At 38.4% G+C, this 18,158-nt stretch overlaps 1 protein-coding gene across 26 annotated transcripts in view; it reads left to right on the top strand.

Moving 5' to 3' along the window:
* Nucleotides 1-18,158, top strand: part of Adgrl3 (adhesion G protein-coupled receptor L3) — a 767,242-nt gene that overhangs the window by 469,929 nt on the left and 279,155 nt on the right. For all 26 annotated transcript variants that reach the window (XM_063272835.1, XM_063272833.1, XM_063272832.1 and 23 more), the window contains one exon: nucleotides 1,161-1,961. In XM_063272835.1, coding sequence (XP_063128905.1) covers nucleotides 1,161-1,961 — 801 coding nt within the window. The remainder of the gene's footprint in view (nucleotides 1-1,160; nucleotides 1,962-18,158) is intronic.

Below are 18,158 nucleotides of genomic sequence, written 5' to 3'. Positions count from 1 at the left end.
TGATTGGATGTGGCTACAAGTCCCATTTTTTTTCCCTTCGTGTGCAGTGTTCAGCTGTGGCACGACGGCTCCAAGAACCACCCTTTGGGAAACGTTGCTTTGTAGCCCCCTTCATTCCAGATGAACCTTCCAAGTGTTCTTACCACCATACTTAACAGTGTTCTCCAGTGAATCATACTAAACGGCAAAAGGAAAAGTAAAAAAAAAAAGAAAGAAAGAAAAGAATCATACAATTCCTGCCCATTTTCCTTCTGAAGTATGAGCAGCAAAATATAGCAAGTAATCTTGTTTTTCAATGCTTTTCTCATGTAACAGTAAAAGGTACATGTTTTTAAGTTCCAATAATACTGTACTTAACAGGACTTTTTTTTTAACTGATTAAAATCTAGATCCTGGGTTCTTTTCTGTAACCTTTCACCTTTTCTTCCTTTCTCCTTCCTCCTTTCCTTTCTTTCTCTCCCTTTCTCTTTTTCCTTCCAGTATCCATCCATCACTCATCTTTAATTGAATGGGTTGCATGCTCTGTGTGCGTTGCAGCAGCTTTCAGATGCTTTTTTTTATTATAATTATTATTATTTTGCTACAAGATTCAGTGGCCTGTGTTGCAGATCTTTTCCTTTATTAAAATAATAATGATGTGGGGCTACCTGTCTCTTAATGAGAAATAACTACTGGACAGCCAATTGCATCAGAGTGGAAACAACAGATTGCCATTCTCAAATGAGATATGGTTGGTTCTTCAGTGAACTAGTGAAAGCATCGTGTGCGAGCTTGGTATTTTGTTCTATCTCTATAGAACTCATAGGCATATGCTACACTCCAGACGTGCATCAAAGTAGGTGTTTGCAAAGGTAAAAAAAAAAAAATCAGAAAAGCACAGCTGCTTCTAAAAGGGCTAACTCTTCCCAGCAAGTGACATCAAATTGCTTGGAGGAAAAAAAAAGAAAGGAACAAAAAAAGAAAAGAAAAAGAAAGAAAGAAAGAAAAAATCCAAAATTAATGTGAAAGGATGCTATTTGTATAGCAAAAAGAGCTAAAGCCACAAAATTATCGGTGGTGGGTATCACTTGTTAGAGATGCATTCTGTTTGCTGAAAATAAGGAGAGGTGAATATGGTTCAGTTAATATATTTATTATTATAATTGTTTCCCTCCTGACAGTTTTTCTTTGTCCCGGACTGCTCAAAGGAGTGTACCAGAGCGAACACTTGTTTGAATCTGACCACCAATCTGGGGCATGGTGCAAAGACCCTCTACAGGCTTCTGACAAGATTTACTATATGCCCTGGACTCCCTACAGAACCGATACCCTGACAGAGTATTCATCCAAAGATGACTTCATTGCTGGAAGGCCGACAACTACATACAAGCTCCCTCACAGAGTGGATGGTACTGGATTTGTAGTATATGATGGTGCCCTGTTCTTCAACAAGGAGCGTACAAGGAACATAGTAAAGTTTGATTTGAGGACTAGGATAAAGAGTGGAGAGGCAATCATAGCAAATGCTAACTACCATGATACCTCCCCATACCGATGGGGTGGCAAGTCCGACATAGACTTGGCAGTGGATGAAAACGGATTATGGGTAATCTATGCAACAGAACAGAACAATGGCAAAATTGTTATTAGCCAGTTGAACCCTTACACCCTACGGATTGAGGGGACATGGGACACTGCCTATGATAAAAGGTCTGCTTCCAATGCATTTATGATTTGTGGGATTCTGTATGTGGTCAAGTCTGTATATGAGGATGACGACAATGAGGCCACCGGTAATAAGATTGACTACATTTACAATACTGACCAAAGCAAGGATAGCCTGGTGGATGTACCCTTTCCCAACTCATACCAGTACATAGCAGCCGTGGACTACAATCCCAGGGACAATCTGCTGTACGTGTGGAACAACTACCATGTTGTCAAATACTCCTTGGACTTCGGGCCTCTGGATAGCAGATCAGGTAAGTTTGATATTTTGGTAATTTCCTGACAAAAAGCTACAGCTTTTTCTTTAACCCTCAGTAGTACATATAACTTTTAATATTTTATTCAATTCCCTATTCACTTCTGTGGCCTGGGAATTTAAGAGGAATATTCATTTTCTTTTCATCTTAGAAAGGTGGGTAGCAATCATTTCCTCTCTAAAGAATGTGGACCTATGAGAAGGGACTCTGTCCTTTGCACGGTTTGTCTCTTAACTCGTTCTGCTTCTGCAACATATATCGAGGAGTTATCTCTTTGTGTAGTGAACTATATACAACTTCTGCTAAGATTGCATCTGTCCTTTCACATTAATGGTGGAATGTTCCTGAGAGTGTTTTTTTTCCCCCCAATTTGGAACATATCAAAAGGTTAGCTCCACAGAATGCTACTGTAGCTGGATAACAACTCTATTCCACAAAGCATGATACATAAGACCAACCCTCAGGGATGATTCAAAAGTACATGTGTCTCAGCAAACCTACTTAATAACTCATAAATACAGTAATTCAAATCTTTGAATCAATGAAAATATTTGTCATGATTAAGCTGTAATAATCTTTAATTTCAATCTCTTGAATGCTTCCACCTTCTAGAACACACTATTGACTTTTAATATTATATAAAGATAACTTTAAAAAATCTGTAATGCTTTTTGTTTTTACCATTTTTTTTTGATGGGCATGGTGGCTTTTGCCTGTAAACTCAGCCCATGGGAGGCTGAGACGAGATGATTGCCAAGAGTTCAAGGCCAGGCTGAGTAATGTTGAGCTGTAGTCAAGACTAGGCCACGGAATGAGATCTTATCTCTAAAGTAAATTTAAAAAAAATCTGTTACTGTGAATTTGAGTTGTGGCATAATAATGTTGTCCAAGTTGAAGTGTGCTGGAAAAACATAGATATGTGTCTGAATTTTGGTAGTTATGTAATAAATAAAAAAATAAAGTATTTATTGTTGCCAGCTGGTAGTAACACATGCCTTTAATCCCAGAACTCCACAGTGGATCTCCTTGAGTTCGAGGCCACCCTGGTCTAAGAGCAAGTTCCAGGACAGCTAAGACTACACAGATGAACCCTGTCTTGATAAAGGAAAGGAAGAGTTTAATTGTTACTGTTTCTAATTTTCTGAATTATGTGCCTTATTCTTGTGAGCATAGCATTCTACTCTCCAATTTGCCCCATTAGACACACATATTCATGCAGAACTCCATTCATTATGCCCAATAAGCATGCCTGGCACAGCCGTTTATTATGCTTCTGTCTGGTCATTATTTCTTTTTAGGCATTAATGTAATATATTCTGTACATAGAAATAGGGTTCAATAGGCTTTTGTTGGATAGACAAGTGAATAATGGCTTTCTACCTCTTCCTCAAAGAAAATGACGAATTTGGTTCCATTTTCTGTAATCTTGAGGAAGTTCAGCTTGTGTGATGTCATGCCTTTCCAGAATTAGTAATGCTGATATGTTGAATTAGCTTTTTCTACAAAAGAGGAGGCCAAGTACACAGTAACAGGTTCTAGCATCTCTTCAAAGACTAACTCTTCAGACAGCACTACCAGCTGCAGCGTGCACTGGTAAGGATCCCACACTTTGGCGTCTATCGCCAGTGAGAACCCAGTCACACGCAGTCCTTTAGAGACTGGTATGAAGTCCATATCTCATGGCTATAATCTTCTTAAATGAAAATCTGTACTCTTTTTACTGTGCTAACACTGTTTATGCCTAATAAGTAGCCTTTTTTTTCTTGATCCACCGAGGCTTGAAGTAACTTCTAGTTAAAACAAAACAAAACCAAAACCAAAATGAAACACCTGTAGTTTACCATGCTATAGATCAAGAATAAACACATCTCAAGTTCTATCGATTCTGTGTAAACCTGTACCAGGCTGGTCTTGAACACAGATATCTGCCTGCCTCTGCCTCCCATCTGCACCACTAACTAAACGTGTGCACCACCAATAACTGGCTAAGCTAAAAGATCTTATTTTTATCTGGAGTAAGTCTAGAATTCATTAGGATTGCTACTTTGAATTTAACAAACTAACACAATTCTTCATCCAGACTTTAGAAATTATCCTTGAAAATGAAAATTGTCCCTTCATCCCATGCGTGTAGGTACTTGTCAAAAGTAGCCTAGTCTGCACCCGGAAGCATTTGTATATTGCATTTAAATTTGTTTTTTGTGGGACTTACAGTATGGATATCTTGCGGTCCCACACTAGTGCCACAGTCATTAATATTCATTTATTGCAGTGAAAAATATTAAGAATTAAAATTTTTATTTTATTTTAACTGAATTATTTTTTTAAAAAAAGAGACTCACTTTTCATTGTTTTGAATGACGACACTTAGAAAACTTTGCCCCTTTTGCAAACAGTGGTATTTCACCTGTATTGAATTTGTTAACATAATCACCAAAAGAGTATCAATTTGCATTCATGGACGCTCAAATTATAAAGCCAGTACTTTGGCATTGGACCTGCTGCAATTTCGAGGTGGAAAGAAAAACTGTGGAAGTAAATTTTATGCATGGTATGTGTGGATATGAGAATTTCAATTAGCATTAATAAATGCTGTTCATCATCGTCCACAAAAACAGCTTTACTTGGGTGTTTTCCAGAGTAAATTACACTAGCGTTTTTTTCAAAGCAGCTGCCTGTAGCGAATGCTGACTGCCATTTTATTCTGGGTCTTCTTACGTCAGTATACAGAAATCTCAATTCAAAAGAAACACTTTACGTCCAAAAATTTAGGAAACAAGAGAAGGAGGGAGGAGGAAGAGGAAAATGTAGACTGGCAGTGTAGTTTCTGTTTGCTGTTTTACAGCTGATGCGTTTTCTCTCATTTAAGCTGTGTTCTAAAAGAGGGAAAAAAATAAGATTTTCATTTTCACATATATATATGTGTGTGTGTATATATACATATAGATATATGTTATATGATATATATGGTATATATATTAATATATTCATATGTTATTAATATGGTTACCCATAAGCAGCATCTGCTTGAGTATGAGAGTCTAAGGTTCTGGGCTTGAACTCTACTTAGCTGAATATGTATAATTTCAGCCTTGAGTTTGGCAACATCGGAATAGGAAAAAATCATGCCTATTGTAGAATGTTGTTAAACTTTAATTAGACAACACACTTATTAGATCCATTAGTAAGCTTAAGCTATTTGCTACATGCAAGTTATTATCCATATTTTACATTGAGAGATGTCAATATTTGTAGCTAATGCTACTTTTCCTAAGATCTTTCTTGAGGTCCGGGATGCTAACAATAACAGTAATAAAAATCTCTGAAAATATGCCTTTCTTAGTGTTAAGCTTTCTTTAGGTCAAACACCGGTTATAGTTTTGCTGCAGTAAATTTGCATAGCACAGATTTGAACTCTAAAACTTGTACTGTTCTTCCACCATGAAATTACTTTTCCATTGCTTTTCTGAAACACTTTTAGGAGTAGTAGAGAGGCCACCTTGGCTCCTCTGAGCTAGTCTAAGAAGTGGTTTAGGATCCATTTCATTCTAATCCCTTTCTCATCTCCTGGCAGTGAATTAATTCCCAAGAGTTTAATTCCCAGCATGTGAGGACCCCCCCTCCAAGTTTGGTTGCCTCACAGATGCCTATGTTGCTGTCTTTTAAGGAAACCTTGGTTAAACATTGTTTTCAACAACATGTGTGTGAAGAAATTAATTTTAAGTTAAATCATACAAAATTTTAATTCAAGTGTTTATTTTAGACTGTAAGTGAAGTTTGTCTTAGGGAGAAATTTAAGGCTTATTCTTCTTAGAAAAGCTTAGAAGTTTAATATTTGGTTTCTTTTTTTTTCTCAGAAAACATTAGTTTCAGAACGTTAACCTCTCATCGTTTATTAGGCATCTATCAAATACAAAACTGTCACTCTTCATGCGGTTTTTCAGCATGAAATTACTGTGAAAATAAATAGAAAGTCACATTGATGCCGCTGTTTAGCATTCATGTTCGGCATTCAATTATATCTGAAAACGATTTCTTTTAAAAAATATTAATCATGTGATATGCTTCACATTAAGGAACTCGGTGTGAAGAATCCCCAAATACATCTTTTTTTTGGAGGGATGCTAATAAACCTTGGATTCACAGTGAGATAAGCCTGTTGATATTGTTTAGTCATTTTTATTTACAGCCTTTCTTGACTGCTTGATAAACAGTAGGTGCCCCACAATGCTTTGCAGAATGGTTTCAGAAATGCACGCATGAATGAAATGAAATTTTCTAGACTTACCTTTTCAGGGGACAGACAGAATGATAATGTTATTCACATACTCCCTGAGTGGTCCTCTCAGTGTTTGCTTGGAACATTTATTGCTTGGCGCTTTTCTGAAATCTTGTCATCCTCCCCAGTCCCATCTCCTCTTCTTCATCCTATGTTGTCTTGTTGGAAGTTTACAGTCTGGAGAGGTGTTCAGCAGTTAAGAGCACTGGCTGCTCTTCCTGAGGACCTAGGTTTGATTCCCAGGATCCACCTGGCCACTAAGTATCTATAACTCCAGTTCAAAGGGATCCAAGAACTTTTCTAGCTTCCGTGGGTGCCAGACATTCGTGTGATGTACAGACATACATGCCGACAAAACACCCATACCTTTTAAATATGTAAATAATTTTAAGAGAAGTTTAGCATGTGTTAAAGAGACGTGCTAAAGCACGGCAACACCAACACCTAATACATATTCCTGCACAAGCAATTAAAAGAAATTAAAGGCAGCGGTCTTATAATACAGAAGGTGGGCAGCTGTTCAAAGAATTTTTTCTTGTGAACAAATTTCCAGTAGTTGACAAGTTGCAAGGATTCCTTCAAGGTAAGGAAAGTGAAAACTGTCTTATGTTTACACCAGGATGGTGGTGGTCCTCTGCTGAAAAATGCATTTTGTGTGAAAACAAAAGACTCACTGTTGGTAACCTGTAAAATAAACACTTCTAAGCAGCCACTGTAGAGTTTAAAGTAGGTGTGAATGTTTGGGTGGGCAGAGAGGCAGATCTCTCACTCTTACATCTACCCAGAGTAGCAGATCTGTAACTATTCAATCTAGAATTTTCTTCACAACGTATTTTTAATGAACATCCTATCAGATCAAACCAATGTTTGGTATATGTCCATCATTACTTACATCTCTATAGTTCTACCTTGTACATTAACTGTCTTCTAGGAACACATGATTATTTCAGAGATGACTTAAGTGATGCTCATATGGGAATCATATTTCTGAACTGTATGAGTTGTCCTGACAGATTTGTCATTTGCCAACCAGTTGGGTCTTGGGTTGCTGACTTTGGTCACTGTTTTCTCTCTCTCTCTCTCTCTCTCTCTCTCTCTCTCTCTCTCTCTCTCTCTCTCTCCCTCCCTCCCTCCCTCCCTCCCTCCGTCTCTCTCTCTCTCTCCCTCCTCCTCCTCCTCTCTTTTCTTCTCTCTCTCTCCTCCTTTTTCTTAGCTATTTTTTCCTCTCAATCCATTTTCTGCTAAATCAATATATTTATTAATGAAATGGAATGAGGGTAAGATATTTGCTTTGCCTCTCAGAGCTTCCTCCTAAGCTATTCATATAAAAATGTAGGCATCCCTTGTCAAATTTACAAAAGTCAAGTTCATTATACAAATAGGCAGAGAATCCTGCCTTCAAATTTTCCTAAACTTAATATGATTATGAAACACAAATCTACTTGTGGAGTCTGAGTGACAGAAGCATGGGACAATATGTACTGTGGAAAGAATGTCGAAGAAGGATACTACAGGCCTGATGCCGCCTTCTTCTTCTTCTTCTTCTTCTTCTTCTTCTTCTTCTTCTTCTTCTTCTTCTTCTTCTTCTTCTTCTTCTTCTTCTTCTTCTTCTTCTTCTCCTCCTCCTCCTCCTCCACCTCCTCCTCCTCCACCTCCTCCTCCTCTTCCTCCTCCACCTCCTCCTCCTCTTCCACCTCCTCCTCCTTCTCCTCCTTCTTCTCCTCCTTTCCAATTACAATTCGTCTTTTCTCAGAAAGTCTTGTAGATTATGCAAATGAGCAGCTCTTCTACCTACTCAAAGAGAGGAGGATTTAAAGGAATAGCACACAGCCTGTGCACAACAGTTGAACAATTCAGATTAGGTGAACCTTCTGTCCTTATAATATGCTAATTAGTGCATTCCTGTCTCCTGCAAAAACTCTGGCTATGCAGTGATGAATAAGAACTTTAAACACACATGACACCTCATTAAAATGTAATTTTCATGTCATATGTCCGAGCCCTTTACCTTGACAGCTGAGTAATGTGAGTGCTGGGCAGAGTATCCTGAATATTTTGAAACACCACATGTTTGTTAGGGAGTGCAATATGCTTGTTGAATGGCTAGCTTACAGGTGGTGCACCAGAGACAGGAAACAGAGTGGGAAAGGACTGAGATCTTAAGTCAGGCTCCTCCTAGGATGGCAGGATACAGTCACTTCTCAGCTCCACTTGAGATCCCCATGCTATTCCAAAAGTTTGGTTCCCCTCCACTGTTGTAGCTGAGTGAAATTTGCAAAAAGAAAGGACATTCCACCACTTGTTGCTGATCTTGGTCCCAGCTGGAGTTTTTGTTCATCAGCTGCTTCCCTGTGTGGGAGAGCTCCCTCCCATTCCTTCCATGCTTCTCCATTGCCTGTGGTGACAGCTGCTGCTGATTGACAGCTGCTGATGCTGCATTTCCAGAAGGCACTGGGAGAACCTAACAAAATTTCCCCACTCCAAGTCCACTGAATTCTCTCCAATTTTTACCTCTCCTGTATTTTTCTCTCATCACCAAGGGTTAAACTTTCCAGAATGACATCATCTGCTCTTCAGCTTCTGAATATAAAAATTACAATCCCGTACAAAGCAAAACCGGACCTCCTTTTGTACGGCGAGCCCGGTGTTTCTTATGAACCTGACACCTGAGTGAACTTCCATATAGATATGCCAGTGATAGAAAAAGGGGTCACAGATACAGGATTTCTTTTTTTCCTACAAAGGGACGTCTCCAAGGAATGAATACCTATCAGAAGATAATCAAAATTATTTCTACACTTAACATTCAGGGGCATGTGACGATGACTTCTTTGTGAATGAGGATTCTCACGCTCTCCAGCTGTCCCTTCAGAGGCTGTTGCATTGCTCATTAGCCTGTCCAGCAGAGGGCAGACAGGTGGAACTGAAATAATTCTGCAGCTCCTTAGGAGTCCTCCTGTAATGTTTGGCAACAGTAGCAAGAACGTTATTACTGAATATGGAGGTTGCCAGGATGCTTCCCTTAGACTCTTACCCTTCTGGCCGTACTAGCACAGAGAAAGGAGACTCAGCTGCAGTGCATATTAGGTGCTGAAATAGCCCAGTCTGATGGCATGGGTTTATATCTGGTTTTAAACCTTTGAGGTAGTGGCCAGGTACCTCAGATAACAGCTCACAAGCATGCGTTGTAAATACAAATCTACTTCTTTCTCAGAAGAAATCTATTCCGCTAGAAATCTAAAGTCTCCAATGGTTTTCATAAATAATATAACTCAAGATACATAAATGATAAATAGATTAAAATCTATGTAATACTATCTGTTTGCATAGACTAGAACCTGTTATAAGAGCCCTCTGAAAATCAATGGAGACTATTTCTTTAAATTTGCTTTGGAAGAACTGGTTATCTCTAGATGTTCTCTATGCAATGGTACATAGATTCACAAATACTGTGAATCTCTGACTAACACTGAAGATACTAATCAAAATTCCCTTGTACTTTTTTCTGTACAGTATACTTTGTTCAATTATTTTAGCTGTAAAACTCAAGCTTCTAAAAATAATATTGGGGGGCTGGAGAGATGGTTCAGAAGTTAAGAATGTTGACTGCTTTTCCAGAAGTCCTGAGTTCAGTTCCCAGTAACCACACTGTGACTCACAACCATCTGTAATGGGATCCAATGCCCTCTTCTGGCACGTCTAAAGAGAGCAACATTCTACTTACATAAAAAATAAAAGTCTTTAAAAATATAATAATAGTAATCTTAGAGAGAACTTCCTACCCACATGTAAATGTAAGAAATCGGTTAGCTCTATTTATACTCTTCCTCACTCTGGTGAGTTCAGCTTTATCATGTTGTCCCCATGTTTAGGAGAATGCAGAAGTCATATTAAGATTCAAGGAGAAAGGAGGCTGGAGAGTGCATATACATGCAAGGGCCTAAGTCAATGTGAGTGGGGTTGAGGAAACCTTTGCCAGAATATGCCAAACTTAACGCAGAGTGAAAACCAGCAAACTTGTCTAGTGTGCTAGAACACCCACCACCCCAACTGTGCTAGATTTCGCATACCTAATGCCTTAAAAAAATCCCTAGAGAGTTACCAGTCCCAAGAAACTCAGTTTATAAATGTAGATGTGAATTCAAACGAGCCAAACTTGGATTCATAAAAATGTGATGCTTTCATATTTGCATCTCAAGAAATTACCCGTGGCACACAGCCTAAGTGAGAATCCGATCCTGTGGTTGGTGCGATGTGGTACAGTGGTGTGGTAACTTCTTGGAAATTCTTGTAGATGCAGATTTAATTACTGGAGGATTAGAAGGATTAGTGGGAAACTTTTCAGAGATTCAGAGCCATTTTAAGGACTTTAGAGATTTGAGGACTAGGTCGTTACTACATTTAAATCTACTTAGCTGGTTCCATGCATCTTCTGAATTCACGTACAGTGCTAACGAGACTCTTGTGCTCATTATCTTGGAGCAGCCTTGGCAAAATGATAAAGTTAGGATGAAGAAGAGAGATAAAAAGGAAGAGATAAATGTGAAGGAAATAAGTATGCTGTCCCTTTGATCAACAAATGGACATTATATGAATGAGGGTTTTTTCCCTAAGAGGGAGTAATGAGCTACCATACATATTTCATTGTTAAAATATTACATCCCAAGGTTGATTGGCCTAACCTCCAGAGATTAATAATATGATACATGACAGCGTGAGGGATGCTTGTACATTTATAATTGGAATATTAAATATGTAAACCATTTCTGACAACAACTTAACTATAGTTATTACGCAGGATAATGTCAACTATTTTTTTTTCTGCTGGGGACTTCATCACCAAAGATATGTTAATAAGATAAAAGAATATACATCTTCGTTGTTTTGTTTTGTTTTGTTTTGTTTTTATGGAAAAAAGGAGCCTCAGCAGGGAATAGAATGCCCAAAGCTAAACAAGACTGATTCCTAATTTTTGATATTTTTTTATTTGAGCTAAGAAGAAAATAACTGTGTAGCGTGCCCTTCATCCATAACGGCTGCATTCAAACAGCCCCTGTAGAAGCAGAATTCATCAAATATCATGAACTTTGTCTTCCCTGTGCCTTCACAGCAGTCATGATATTTAGTTTATGAATTAGATGCAGCAAGAAATTAAAAATAATAAATAAAATATATACCTCAACAAAGTCTGGGGTATGGTTTAAGGGTATTGTTGGACTCTTGGTGACAGTACTGGGGTGCCACAAATGATGATCTACTAAATTAGGCTCAAGGCATGTGGGAGCATGCAGAGGGGTACAGTGTGGCTTTGTAGGTGAATGTAGGATGCTTTTCATCCCAGGAACAAGAACGGTGTGGAATACAACCCAGGAAATATTTTTGGAATTTTCCATTTACTATTTTTGTGAACAATTGACCACTAGTAATGAAAGCCAAAATATAAAACCATGACTAAGAGTTACTATTGTAGTTTGAAAAGTCCTGGGCATGCTGGGGTCTGTTTCCATCACTTGATTAGAGAGTCATTAAGCAGCCCTTAGCATGTTCTTGAGTTTGCTCCCAAAGAAAATATGCAATGCAGTGACTTTCCCATCATGCCAGAAAACTAAGAAGTACTTCTGTTGCTCCATTCCCGTACATGGTCCAGTCGTAACCTCATTATCAGATGGTTGTGAGGGCAGAAAGAGAAAAGGGAAAAAAATAGAAAGAAAATCAGAAGCATCAATATATCTTCATTGAATTTGAATGAAAGGAAAGCCAACCATTCTAATCAATGTGAAATTAAACCTTGTACTTTTAGCTTTAATAGTAAATCAATTAAAAATCACTAGTCTAGGGTATTCACTTTTCATAGGGTATTGTTGGAGTCATCGGCGGTTCTTGTATGGTCTTACTCTTCCTCCACAGGAAGGAGTATGTTCACTGAGGACAATTCAGTGTTCTTGGTGACAGAACCAGTGCTGGCAACCATAGTCATATAGTATTCATATCAAAAACCTTTTGTAGAGAACTATTAGAGTTTTGGATTGCAGTTTTACCGGATCATCTGGGAAGTAAACAATTTCCTTTTAGCAACTGTCTTAAATGTGTTGGCTAAATAGAACTATCTTTTCAAAAGTTTTTGTACCCCATAAGAACAACAATACCAACCAATCAGAGCTCTCAGGGACTAAACCACCAACCAAATGGCTGCAGCTCCATATGTAGGAGAGGATGCCCTTGTTAAACACCAATTAGTGGAGAAGCCCTTGGTCCTGCAAAGGCTGGACACCCCCCTCCCCCAGGATAGGGGAATGTCAGGGCGGGGAAGTGGGAAGAGGGGTGGTTGGGGAAGGGGAACACCCTTATAGAAGAAGGGAGAGGGGGATGGGATAGGAGGCTTTTGGATGGGAAACTGGGAAAGGGAATAGCATTTGAAATGTAAATAAAAATATACCAAATTAAAAAAAAAGAAAAATATAACATAAATGTTAAAAGATGTATGTGCATATAGAGTACAAGTCAGGCCTGTGGTCAAATGGAGCTCAAGTTATGATGTGGTACCAATTTAAATTGTCACATTGTACCACAGATTGAATCAGAAACAGTGATAATAGATCCCAGAATTATTCTCAACAAGCAGCTGAGAAATTTAGTATTAGTATATAAGACATGATCCCAGTAGATTGATAAGGAAACAGAATATGAGAATACCATATTACCCCCTGTAGTGTTTGGCAAACTTTCCATCTAATGACTCACTGCAAGGAGGATATATATGTCGCTCACGGAGCATGTTAAAATGGTCATTTCTACCTCTTTCCTGCACTCCCTCTTATCAGAGACCTAAGGCATGAACCCAGGGCTTGAAGCGAGTCCCAAGAACAGTAAGATTCTGTGTTAGACAAAGAAGCACCAGTCTAGATGCATAACAGTCAAGTAAAGCTTCTGGATTAGTGTGAGTAATTGTGTAAGTGCATTAGGACGCTATGGAGCCATGTGTATCCTGCCGCCTCTGTGGGCTCAGGCTGTTCTGACAAGGAACTACATCACTTTGTTTCATTAAATGGTCCTGCTTTGTGTCCTCACGGAATTACAGTCTGGGTGGTTGTCAGAGAAGAACAGCAGCCTGATCCAGGGTAGACATGTCCCTTTGTGAGCTTGTCCTGGCAAAGCAGGGTGCCATTTATCTTCACTTTGAATAGATGGGAGAAATTGGCACGGTGAGAAGAGCGCTGGGCCTAGGCCGTCACACAGAGCTCTGCAAATGATCTTGCTCTCTTCCCATGTTGGAGGGGTATTGTTAAGGGTGGACAGAAAGACAAATTAGAGCTGTTACTGTAGTGGAAGGAATTCTGTAATGTAAGCAGTGGGGTTCCATCCTTACCACAGGTAAATCCTCCCATCTCCATATTTTAAGGCAAAGGTATATTTCATCCTGAAAAATGGAATACAGTCCAATTTGAATTTTTTATCGAGGCAGGTAATCTTTGCAGGTGTGCTAGCATGTTAATGTGTTACACATGATGGGTGCTTTCTTCCAGCCATTTTCACTGATTTCCCTTAGCATGGCTGGGTGAGGAGCTGTTCTGAGACATTGTGGTGCTGCCTTGAGGCACACCCACCACTCTTTCTGGCTGTGTTAATTTATTCTGCCTTCTCAGAACCAGCGTGAATGACGCTTTGCCAGAGGAGGTCTCAAAGGATGCACAGATCCAGAGAACCTGCCACCCCAATCAGGCTAATATACAAACTCTGGCTTAGCCTTGGTTTTCTCATTTTTCTCCTTGAAAACAAGCACCTGGTGAGTTCGCCCAATTGAATTAAACACTGTTATGTTTATGGAACTCTAATACCCTAGATAGTTTTTAAGATTGTGTATGCAGGCATGTGTGTGTGTGTGTTTAACACATATATTAATTTATATATTATAATATACTTATATATTATATATATAAATTATACATATATAATTTAAAGTTGACTGTGAAAGTATCAAAGTATTGCATATAATGGAAAAATTTTACATTCATTAATTCATTCTAGGCAGTGTAAGTACTGTAGCCCAGATGAGGCTGGCCTAGAGCTCATCATGATTCTTCTGCCTTATCCTCTTGAGTGCTAGAATGATAAGTGTACCCCAACACTGGACAAAATGTTATACTTAATGGACAGGTCTTCTCTCTAGTTTAGCCTCTCCTTTGGCCTCCGTTTGTTTTTGTGCTATCTTTTGGTGGGCATCTATAGTTACTGTAGGAAGAGATGCAGTGTAGCCTGCATCGTAGATACAGGAGCTCCCTCTTATTCTGCTGTCGGCAGCTGTATTAGACTCCCTTTCTTTTCGTGCTTTTTATATCGATGAGTAATGATACTATTCACTGGTTGTAGCTGTAGCACTGGCCTTTGTGTGTGGAGCTGTATAACAATGAGCCGCCATTTTGTGTTTATATTGCACGATTTTGTTCATCCGTTTAAAAGATGTTGTGACAGTAGTATGGTTTCATAGCATGATTATGGTAATGAAGAAGTTAATTAGCAATATTGAACAGGACTTGAAGACATGAGTCTTAATAAGTAATGCTAAAAATATTAATGGCAGTCATCTGTAGATAAGCATAATATGCCTTGGGCCAAGGGGAAATTGGTCAGATTATTTAAAAATATCATTTGAGAATCCTTCAGTATTCTGCTTTCAAAAGGCTAATGCAGACAAATACATATTCTTTAACATACTGAAAATGCTAATTGCTGCTTCTCTGGTAATTTTCCTTCTGTTGACTAAAAATACGCCAAGGTAGAAAATGGACATTTCTTTTAGCAACAACAAGCCAATCATTTTTAATAATAAATTTGGTATGATAGAAAATGACAATTCTGCCAGTAAATGAGACAGGCAGCTCACCAGGAATACTGGAATTCTAGGGGCTAACTCAGACATATTGATAGGAGCAGTCTGAGTGTTCCAAAGAAGTCTTAATTCAAGCACTAGGAAATCCATAATTGGAAAGAATCCCATAGTGACTGCTGATTTCTCCTCTAATTATACAGGAGTTTGTTGTGTCATAAGCCCACTTAAGAACTGTGGCTTCTGATAAGGAAAGTGCCCCCAGGTTCTGCTAACTAGACTGGGTGTTACCAGAAATTTACTTCAGTGGTCCAAGCATTCAACTATCATGTAGTAATCAATACAGTAAATGTTCAAACCCTGTAAGTGTTTAAATGTGACATCCAGTCTGCCCAAGGGCCCCCCAGAGGTTAAACTTGCACTTCACATGAGCGACTCAGTGTAGTCTCTGATGCACTGGCAGTTTTATTATGATTGTTGAAGGTGATGTTGCTGTAGTATTTTGTAATATCATCATTAGCTGTGGCTCTGTGTGGAGGCAAGCATGCAAAATGAATAAGTATTTGCTGGATTCCCGTAGACTTAAAGCAGGTGTTTTTAATAAGAAAAATATGCTTGTTTGTTTATGAATGTCACAAATAGGACGATAATCTGAGTAGAATTTGCCAAAAGTTATGAAAGCCAAGAAAAATGAGACAGGCAGTAGACGTTTTGAAAAGTGGCAGTTCTCAATTATATATTAAGTCTCTCCATAAATGCTCTGCCTAGATGAGTTATGACCCTACTCAAAATATTTGATTTCATTTTTTCAACATTGAGTAAGTGTGTATTCTGTGCAAAACACTTACCTGGGTGCTTTGATAGATAAAGTATGAGCTCGTGCTCAATAGACATAAAAATAGTTACTTAGCTATAAAGGCAACACAGTTAAAAATCAAGTTGTGGCCAAGAAAACAAATCCCATAAAAGTTGTGTTTGACATGGATTTACTCTTAGCTAAAACAGATATTTAGCGAAATCTCATCTGATACTCATGAGATGAGGGAATGTTGACTAAGTTAAAGTGTATTAAGCTCTATGAGTTTTTCAATATTTGATAGTTTTAATGAAAAAAATGCCAATTATATAACCTGGCTCAACAGTGTGCAGCATATTTAAAGGGGCTTGAATCACCTCACAATAATTAATCAGCAAATTGATTCATGAGATTTAGACTAGAAAGTTTTCTCTTGTTCTTGGTTTACTCCCCCACAGTATGTTAATCACTAATGGTAGAGATGACAGTGACATAGCAAACCACATTGGTAGATGAGAGATTACTGAACAGGCATAACCAACCATACTGGGTGATTACATCCAGAATTGAATGGATTTAGACTTCTACATACCAGTCATTTTAAATAGAAAAATATAGTCTATTGTGAATGTGTGTTTTTATTATTGTTGTTATTGTTGTTAGTGTATAGTTCAGCATGGGAAGCCTTTTACTTCATTTCCATTAAAAACTGATGTATGATATCATGACTCACTTTGGCCTATCTTAGTGTTGCATGCTGAGATTTAACAAGCAGAACCCTGTTATTGTCCATCTGCACAGCTTTCAGTGTTTAAAGGATCCCAGGCACAGTTCTGATCAGCATCATCCAGTCTGGGTTGGGAAAGACAAATATAGTTTTCAATCACATTAATGAGCAACCATGCAGCAATAATAGGTAACACAGGTGAAGAGTTTCTTCTCTTTTTTTCCTCATGCTTTCAAGCTGCCCCTTACTTTGGATAAAAAAAAATCCCTGGATGGGATAGAGAGATGGTTTAGTGGTTAAGAGCACTGACTGCTCTTCCAGAGGTCCTGAGTTCAATTCCCAGCAACCACATGGTGGCTCACAACCATCTGTAATGGGATCTGATGCCCTCTTCTGGTGTGTCTGAAGATAGCTACAGTGCATTCTTACATTATAAATAAATAAATAAATAAATAAATAAATAAATAAATAAATCTTTAAAAATGAAAAAAAGAAACCCTGGCAACATCTTTTACAAAGCCTGTGTTTGAGAGCCAGGCAAGAAGATGCTTGGGTGGTGGGTATTGTAGGAACTCTTAGGCAACTGATGAAAGGTCAGAAGATTTTCTGGGCTCCTAAAGAGACCTGCTACCCACTACAAGACATGATAATCTCATGTGAAACTCTAACAGTGTAGGTATCACAGGCTATTAGGGAAAATAAGTTACTATGTGTAAAGTACTTTGCACAACAGGTGTGTAACCCCAAGTAAGAGTTAAACATAAAAAGACGAGGATAAATGGCTGTTGAGAGACAGTTAGGTAGATTGTAGGGAAACTGAGGAAGGCAACAGAAGTCTTTCACTGCGTCATGAGAGCTCTCTGGACGAGAAAGCATACACCCTTCATGCTTTCAGTGGAACCTGAAGATGTGGCTAGAAACAAGATATGAAGACAAACCTTCCCCTTTGGTAGACTGCAGTTTACATTGTTTTTCAGTGTTGTTTAATTGTACTGTACTTCCCTACCTCCCAAACCTTGGTCATTTTGAAAATGACGTAAAGTTTGCAAGTAATTCAACAACCCTGCTACTCGATAATTTTCATCTAAAATGGTTGTTTGTGCTTTCTGGGGAAAGCTATGAAAGTATTGTTACTGCCTAAAATGATATGAAAATTATCCTGAAAATAGTTTTTGAATACTTAGATATCTTCTGAAGGTGACACGGAGTAGTGACTGAAGGTCCTAGAACCCCTGTTCTCTGACCTCATGCATCAAAAATGATCTTCGTAAATTCATAGAATCGTTGCTGCTACAAGTCTCCTTTCCTTTCTTTAACCAAATACAAGATCACAAGGCAGTGCCAATGACAGTATCATCACATTCCTCAGAGCTTCTAGCTATGCTGCAATGACTTTTTGATGCACATAGCTCTCGATTAAATTAATGGTCTTGTTGAAAACTTTGTTGGAAATATTAAATCAATGTAGTATTTTCAGAAAATAAAAAAGTTAATAAAATTTGGAAGGCATCATGCATCTTTTAAAATTGTTTTCTTAAAAGGCAATTGCTTTTTCCTGGTATGCTAAG

Source organism: Rattus norvegicus, chromosome 14, assembly GCF_036323735.1.
Source record: "Rattus norvegicus strain BN/NHsdMcwi chromosome 14, GRCr8, whole genome shotgun sequence".
Classification (NCBI taxonomy): Eukaryota; Metazoa; Chordata; class Mammalia; order Rodentia; family Muridae; genus Rattus; species Rattus norvegicus.
This window is presented reverse-complemented; position numbering and strand designations above follow the sequence as displayed.